Genomic DNA, 8,793 nt, shown 5'->3' on the forward strand with positions numbered 1-8,793 from the left:
GATAAAGCTCACAGTCAATCCTTTTACTTCCTTTACTAATTCCTAATTATTTATAATGGGAGTATATTACTTTCATAATTTAAAGAATTTTCAAGAGTTTATTCTCACTGAAACACCACCCCAGACTTCTCAGTCTCTCTCAATCTCTCTGTCTCTTCTGCATTTGCTCTTTTCACTCAACTACCGTTTGCCTAGCTCTGCCCTTGACCCTCTTCTTCTTTAACTATACACTTTTTTTTTAAGTGGTAATAAATAACTACCATTTAACAGTAACTTTCATATCACATGTTTAGTTCTGACCCTTTTCCTAAATTCCAATTCTATATTGTCTTTAATATAATTTTATTTTCAACTACCTCAGAGTCCCCCAAACATACCCTTCCTTAGGACAGTGTTTCTCAATCAGGTGATGTTTTTTGCCCCCACCCCGCTGCCTGGGAAATATTTTACAATGTCTGGAGACATTTATATTGTCACTACTGTCACCAGTGGGAAGGCCTTGGCATCTAATGGACAGAGGCCAGAGATGCTAAACATCCTACACTGCATAGGACAGCCACCAACAGCAAAGAATTATCTGGCCCAAATTGTCAACATTGCCAAGGTTGAGAAACCCTGTCCTAGTAGATGTATCATAGTAAAAGTGTACTGGTTAAGATGTTGGCTTCAAAAATGCCAGGGTTTGGGCGCCTGGGTGGCTCAGTTGGTTAAGCGACTGCCTTCGGCTCAGGTCATGATCCTGGAGTCCCGGGATCGAGTCCCGCATCGGGCTCCCTGCTCGGCAGGGAGTCTGCTTCTCCCTCTCCCACTCCCCGTTTGTGTTCCCTCTCTCGCTGTGTCTTTCTCTGTCAAATAAATAAAATCTTTAAAAAAAAAAAAATGCCAGGGTTTGAATCCCGGCTCCTCCATTTACTAGCTGTATGACTATTTAACCTCTCTGTTCCCCATACTCATGGAGTTGTTATGAGGAATCAATGAGATAATTTAGTATGCATGAGATACATTTAATACAGTGCCTGGCACCCTATAAGGGTTTACTAACTGTTAATTAATATTATCACAATACAAAAACCAGCCATATTTACCAAGCCTTTTATCTGTAAAGTGCTTTAAATGCATTTCCCTAATCACTGCAAGGCAAGTATTATACAAAAGTAGTTTAGGGATGTTAAGTGGCTTGCCTAAATTCACTACAGCCAGTATATGCCAAAAAATTAATTAAAACCCACATCTGGTTCCAAAGTCTGGACACTTTTTAATATTCCAGATTATTTTCAAGTAAAAGCTAGAGAAGCCTTTGACCTGGGGAGGAAAAAAAAAGGTGGGTCAACCAACTACATGACTTTGGGCATTCATACCATCCCAGGACTCAATTTGCTCTGTTCAGCAAATACCTATTAAGTACCTACTCTTGTATTAAAGATATATGTACAAGGGAGAGTTACTAGGTTGTCTGTAGTAGAAAACATGTTGCTAGACATTCACATATAGAAGCTGGAGGAAAAAGCCTTGTAAGTGTGAACCTATATTTATATGAGTGTTGAAAGGGCATGAAAGGACACTAATGCAATTGTTTTTTGGGGTCTTTTTTAAAGATTTTATTTATTTATTTGCTAGGCAGAAAGAGAGAGCGCGCGCACAAGCAGGGGGAGCACAAGGAAGAGGGAGAAGCAGGCTATTTGCTGAGCAAGGAGCCCAATGTGGGACTTGATCCCAGGACTCTGGGATTATGACCTGGGCAAGGGCAGACGATTAACCCACTGAGCCACCCAGGCGTCCCAAAAACTATTCTTTTTTTTTTTAATTTGTCAGAGAGAGAACATGCACAAGCAGGGGGAGTGGCAGGCAGAGGGAGAAACAGGCTCCATGATGAGCAAGGAGCCCAATGAGGGACTCGATCCTAGGACCCTGGGATCATGACCTGAGCCGAAGACAGAAGCTTAATCGACTGAGCCACCCAGGTGTCCACTAATGCGACTGTTAACACTGGTTACTGCTATTGGAAATCAACTGTAAAGAGGCCAAACATTAAAACATTGCACATATCATACTAAAACAACAACAAAAATCCATTGAATAAACATGTCCCAAAATCTTCTGCATAGGGTGAATTTCAAGTAGTCACACCTGTTTAAACAACCTTATGCTAAACACACACACATCTCTTTGTGTAAAGAAAACATAGTATTCAACTCTTAGTATCTATCTCCTTATATACACTCAATATCTAATAATCCCCTTATGTACACTCAATTTCAAATAATGCATGGTATAGGAAAGAGAAAGAAGCAGTTGATTCAAGAGACCTGGGTTCCAATCCCAGCACTGCCTTAAAATTCTTAACCTTGAGCAAGAACATAATGTTTTTGAGCCTCACTTTCCTTGTGTTAAAACAAGGGTATTCCTACTCCCTGCTTCATCCAATCCACACAATTCTTGTGAGGTATACATTATTAAACACTAAATATAAAGAATCCCCTAACGCAGACTCCCTAACATATATTAAGTAAAAAGATGGGGGCAGGGTGGGGGGAGGCTTTAAAAAGTTAACAAAATGTTGGTATTTTACAAACACCTTTTATGTGCCAAGCATGGTACTAGGCCCTGGCAAGGACAGAAAATAATAAACTATTGTCACAGTACTTAAGAACATCACAACTAGGGGCACTGGGTGGCTCAGTCGTTGGGCATCTGCCTTTAGCTCGGGTCATGATCCCAGTGTCCTGGGATCGAGCCCCGCATCGGGCTCCCTGCTCAGCGGGAGCCTACTTCTCCCTCTCCCACTTCCCCCTGCTTGTGTTCCCTCTCTCGCTGTCTCTCTCTCTGGCAAGCAAGCGAGCGAGCGAATAAATAAATGAATGAATGAATGAATGAATGAATGAATGAATGAATAAATAAATAAAAGAACATCACGACTAGGGGGCGCCAAAATGAATGAATGAAGGAACGGATGAACATCACAACTAGGGGGCGCCTGGCTGGTTCAGTCAGTAGAGCCTGTTACTCTTCACCTCAGGGTCCTAAATTCCAGCCCAACACGGGTTAGAGGAAGGAGCGAGGGAGGGAAAGGGCTTCACAGCTAGTAGGAAACAAGTATATACAATTCAAAGACAATGCAGCATACATAATTTGCATATAAAAGGTACACTGGAGAGCCTTCTGGAAGTTAAGAGGTAGGAGAGACCATTGCTACCTTTGCTGATCAGAGAAACTTTCCTGGATAATTGAACTGGGTCTTAAATAGTATGACCATAGAATCTGTCATCCAAACCGGAACACTACTCCAAAGCGAAAGGAAGTGCTAATATTAAAATGTTTGAAATATTTACGTATTGACAAACACATTTGCATCATGATACAATGATGTATGATTTTTATGATGGCTCCATAAAATAGTTCTATTCAAAAACTAATTTCAAAATAATTATCTTAAAAATATACCTGGAGCATTTCTCCCCAAGAAAAATACCCTGGTGGGGCCCTCCCTGTTGCCAGTGCCTTAAATTTAAATTTAATGCTATCTTCCAATCCCCTAACCTCACCAAGTCTACCAGAAGTAAAAGCATGGCCCCAGCTTCTGTACCTCCTACAAAAAAATAGTCCCAGATATCTTCCTTATCTTCCATGTTAGTTAGTGATGTGACCAAACAGGAAAAAGTGGATTGTGGGCATTCCAGGCAAGCACTCCAAAAACAAGGACTAGATTCAACTATTTGGGAACCTCAAGTTGGAAAGCTGTTAATTTGTATCCCTAATGAGAGGGTTCCATTTTGGGGGCCCCAACGATTATAAGCAATACTTGTTTCTAGGGGTACCAGGTGCACTCTCATAAGTATACTTTTACTTCTTGTGTGAAAGCCAGGCATTAACTTGCCTCTCTCCTCAAAACAAGGGAACATGCACCTCAAGAGAAGTGATAACTGACCTTCTTGTCAAGGAAACACTATGTTGGCCCCAAAAGTCATTCAGATTTGTCTCAACTCCTGGGCCAGAGTTGTGGATGATGAAATTCTGCAAGACTTCTTCCTTGCAAGCCCAGGAGGAGTCCGTGCAATCACTAAAATATCCTGCTATACCTGAGTTCATGCCTTAAGCCAAGATGAAAAGTCAATACAAAAATTTAAGGAGAAAGCCACCTGCTTTCTAATGTAAACACTACAAGAGATAAATTAAATAGATTTGGTACCAGCCCTGTGGGTCAGGTCAGATTAATTAGAGTAGCTGAGGGAAAGGCATGTTTGGTATAGAAAACAAGAATGGATTTTGTTGGGAGACAACTTTCAATGAGTTTCTCCTGTTTCTGCTTGTCTTCTGAGAGTTCTGGACTACCTTTTCAAGGACGTTATTTTAATAAAACAGACTTAAAAGACAAAGTGTCTCCTCCTGGTGCAGAGACAAGACTTACTTGCTATCCATAGAATCTTCCTAAAGCTAAAGGTAGATCAGGTTTGTTAGCAACCTCTTTAATAAAATTGGGAGTTCCCTAAGCTCAGGGTTCCTTAGCTATGACATAGACCCATGTGTGCAACATCCACCTGGACCCACCTTCACTCCCATGGACCTGTAGGACAAAGGAACCAACGCAAACGTGAATCTCCTGCTGCTTACTGTGCCAACAGTAATACAATTCTTTACCTCTTTATCAATATATCAATAATACAATCCTTTATAAAACAGTGGCAGGCTAACTCACTAGCTGGCAAACAGGATAAAATATAATAGTACATATTTCTTAACAGATGTTGGATTTTATCAAATGCTTTTTGTGTCTATTGAGATAATCATATAGTTTTTATTAGTTTGTTAATATGGTAAATCACAATGAATCTCCAATGTTAAACCAACATCGAATTCCCAGGATAAATCCCACTCAGTCATGATATATTGTCCATTTAATATACTATTAGATTTGACTTGCTAAAATTTTGTTTAGAATTTTTATATATATGTTGATGATGGAGTTAGGTCTGCAGTTTACTTTTCTTGTAATGTCTTTGTCTGGATTGGGTGTTAGGATAATGATGGCCCTCAGAGAATGAGATGGGAAATATTCCTTCTCCATTTTTGGGGGGAAGTTTGTATAGAATTGGTATTACTTAATCCTTAAATATTTGAAATAATTTACCAGTGAAGTAATTTTGGCTAGAGTTTTCATTGTGAGATTTTAAATTATAATTTTAATTTATTTAATAAATATAAGGCTATACTGGTTATCTATTCTTGTTTGAGTTTTGGTAATTTTTGTCTTTAAAGAAATTTATACATTTCACCCAAGTTGTCAAATTATTGTCCTAATGATGTTTAGAATACTCCCTTATCTTTTGTAATCTATAAAATCTATAGTGATATCCTCTTACTCCTAATATTGGTCATTTGTGTGTCCTCTACTTTTTTTTTTTCTTAAGATTTTATTTATTTATTTGAGACAGAGAGAATGAGAGAGAGATAGCACATGAGAGGGGGGAGGGTCAGAGGGAGAAGCAGACCCCCTGCTGAGCAAGGAGCCCGATGTGGGACTCGATCCGGGGACTCCAGGATCATGACCTGAGCCGAAGGCAGTCACTTAACCAACTGAGCCACCCAGGCGCCCTAAGATTTTATTTTTAAGCAATCTCTACACCCAACATGGGGCTCAAACTTACAACCCCGAGATCAAGAGTCATATGTTCTACCAACTGAGCCAGCCAGGCGCCCCTCTCTTTTTTCTGATCAGGCTGACTAGAGGTTTATCCATTTTATTAATCTTTGAGAAACTAGCTTTTAGTTTCATTGATTTTCTCCACTATTTTTCTTTTTTGTTTCACTAATTTCAACTCTGATCTGTATTATTCCTTTCATCTGCTTACTTCAGGTTTCATTTGCTCTTCTTTTTCTAGTTTCTTGAAATGAAAAGTTGGGGTCATTGACTTGTAGGAAAAGTAAATGCAGTCCCTGTTATTCCATTTTGGCTGGAAACAGAAGTTTACAGCTTCTGTTTTTAATCAGTAGATCATCATAGTTTGTTTTGGTGCATTTACGAATTATGTATGTACCACACCAATTAAAAGTTTAAGTTCTGCTCCATCAGTTTCTTAATAAGAACTTTGTTTTTTGGGGCGACTGGGTGGCTCAGCCGGTTAAGTGGCCCACTCTTGGTTTCAGCTCAGGTCATGATCTCATGGTCATGAGATTGAGCTCCGCATCTGCATTGGGTTCTGTGCTCATCCGGGAGTTGGCTTGAGACAGAGGAGTCGGCTTGAGGAGTCTCTTTCTCCCTCTGCCCCTCCTCACACTCGCACACACGCATTCACTCTTTTTCTCAAATAAATAAATCTTTAAAAAACAAAAAGAGTCTTGTTTTACCATGACATTATATTCCACTAAAATTTGTATTTATATATTCACTGACACCACAAATATTTTCCCCTCCAGTGAAGAAACTTTCAAAATAAATTGACAATAGCATTCATAACACAGTAAGATTGTCCACTTTTTAAAGAATGAACTTCAAAAAGCTTTTTAAATCCATGAATTGGATAAGAAAAAAAAATGGAAATGCTTGGAATAAACTTATTTTCTCTTTGAAGTATCTCATGATGAGATACAACTTCCATCATTTAACTTTTTGCAGTTTTTCTGCTAATGTAACCAATCTATTAATAGCAATTGCTTCGCTTTTTATATGTGCCAGTGCAGAAGATACATTTACATATCACTCTCTTACGCATGACTTTTAATCATTTTCAATTATAAGTTTTCTATACATATAGCTGTTAATGGAGTGGAGTAATTTAAAAACAAACTTGCCTAGTATAATATTTCTTAAAGTTAACTTCAGTTATGTCATAATAGTTAAGGTTTTGAAAGTAAATATTATGGCTAAACCTGTAGACATCTCAAACTCAATATCCAAAAACGAATTCATTTTCTTGTCCGTCAAGCTTGTTCATCAAGCTTCACCAGCCACTCAAGCTAGAAACCATGGAGTCATTTTCACACTTTCCCTACATCCAGTCAGCAGTCCTGTTGATTTAAATAGAGCAAAATTCCTGCAACAACCTCCTCCTCTTTACCCATTACTTTATGTCAAGCTAATCACCTAACTCCAACCATTTTAAGGGACTTCTAGCTTCTTTCCCTTCATACCACTCCACGCTGCACACTACACATAGCAAACCCTTTTAATTATATATACGTCATTTCAGCATTCAGTATCTTTGGCAGTTACGTCCCCAGTGACAAACTATACAACTCAGCACACAATCTGGCCTCAGTTTACTTTTCAGCTTCAGATTCAAATAGTCCTCTGGTCTGTTACATTATGTGTTTTCTGTCACTTTGCTATTTCCTATGGCGTATACTTTAACATTACTACACTTTTTCTTGGCCTGTGTTCTTCCATAACGTGTGTTCCCATAACATTTTGTATGCGCTCTAACATGGCAATTAATACACCATATTAATTTGAGTGTCATATCTTTAGAAGAGCAGTCATGGTTTATTCACATTGAAAATTCCCAAGCCCAACCAGCGTGCCTGAGATACAGTAGGTAAACAATATATGCTTGATAGATTATATTCCAAATATTCAGCTATGTACAATAGACAGTATCTGTACCAACGTTTAGTTTTTATCCCGAGTACAAGTTTTAACATAATAGCTAGAATTAATACTTGAGGAAATGTAGCAGTGAAGTTCCTGCCCGAAGAAAAGGATGGGTACAAGGACGAGAAAGGACAAAAAGTCAAATATGCTATTTAGGATGTAAGACAAGGAACACGGCCAGAAAAAAACCTGAGGAAAGCATGTGGCCTCCAGTTTAGAGCACTAGCTCAAGAAACCACACTTCACCGGAAGCCAGAAAAACGAGCAGGGAGAAGAACTAGCGAGGCGGCTTGTCAGTCCCACGCAGTCAGCGTGTGCGAACGTCCGCAGAGCTATTCACACACGCGAGGTGTTCTGCTTTGAGTAACCAGAATCTCGGGTTCCTGCGCGGCTTGGGCCGTACACACCCCACCGTCGAGGAGGCACACCCTAGCTTTTCCTGCAGGGCTGAGGGCCTGAGAACGTGCATCCAGACACACCTGCCGGGTAAGGGAAACGCGCCCCAGAGAAGCGACGGTGCAAAGGGAAAGATGGGCGTTAAGGGCGGGCGGGGAGCGCTCAAGTAATTAACAAGTAACCGAGCGCCGAGCCCTGAGGATAAGACCGCGCACAGGACAGATGCGATCCCTGCCCTCGGGATGTGGCTCTCAAATTTACTGCGGAAACGCGACTGCCCAGGACTGAGGAGGGGCGAGAGACCTCCGCGAGCCGGGTTTCTGGTGTCGCCTCCCTCCAGACGCGAGGCGGCGGTGGCCGCAGAGAACCACTCCATGCCCAGCCTGGGCCTCCTCCCGTGACCCCCGGCCCAGGACTGTCCCTTGGCTCTCACCGAATCCTTTAATGAGCTCGGTGAAGACCCCGGGGTCGCTTTCCATGAGGCACCACTCCCCGGCATTGCCCGTCATGGCCCCGGCCACACACCGCCCCGCTCCACCTCAAGCTCTGGCCGCCCCACACACCAGCTGCAGCCAGCCACTGATCTCGGCAAACCCGCCGCGGAGCTCGTCACTCCCACGTCACCCCGCCTACTTCCCGACAGCCTCCGGGCGCCGTCACCTGCCGCGCGACAGAGCGCGGGAGGACGCTCTAGCCACCCAGGAGACGGCGAAACCCTTCCTCGGCCGTGCAGGACCCGTAGCGGATTCGGAAGGGGCTGGGGCCTAAGAAGAAAGGGCGGGGTTCAGAGCGCCGTAGGAGGTAACATCCGG

General features: G+C 41.6%; 1 protein-coding gene across 15 annotated transcripts in view; it reads right to left on the reverse strand.

Annotated features, from left to right (window-relative positions):
• Positions 1-8,793, reverse strand: part of UCHL5 (ubiquitin C-terminal hydrolase L5) — an 80,972-nt gene that overhangs the window by 34,396 nt on the left and 37,783 nt on the right. The window contains exon 1 of one of the 15 annotated variants that reach the window (XM_045876910.3): positions 8,415-8,738. The exons of 12 other annotated variants lie outside the window; for them this stretch is intronic. In XM_045876910.3, the coding sequence (XP_045732866.1) occupies positions 8,415-8,490 (76 nt within the window). In that variant the 5' untranslated portion in view covers positions 8,491-8,738. Of the gene's footprint in view, positions 1-8,414; positions 8,739-8,793 lie in introns of those variants that run through there. 2 more of the 15 variants (XM_064593894.1, XM_045876909.3) reach the window with 2 other exon arrangements.

This window comes from Mirounga angustirostris, unplaced genomic scaffold (assembly GCF_029215605.1).
Source record: "Mirounga angustirostris isolate CCGP_5_RB_7025 unplaced genomic scaffold, mMirAng1.0.hap1 SCAF_6, whole genome shotgun sequence".
Taxonomy (NCBI): domain Eukaryota; kingdom Metazoa; phylum Chordata; class Mammalia; order Carnivora; family Phocidae; genus Mirounga; species Mirounga angustirostris.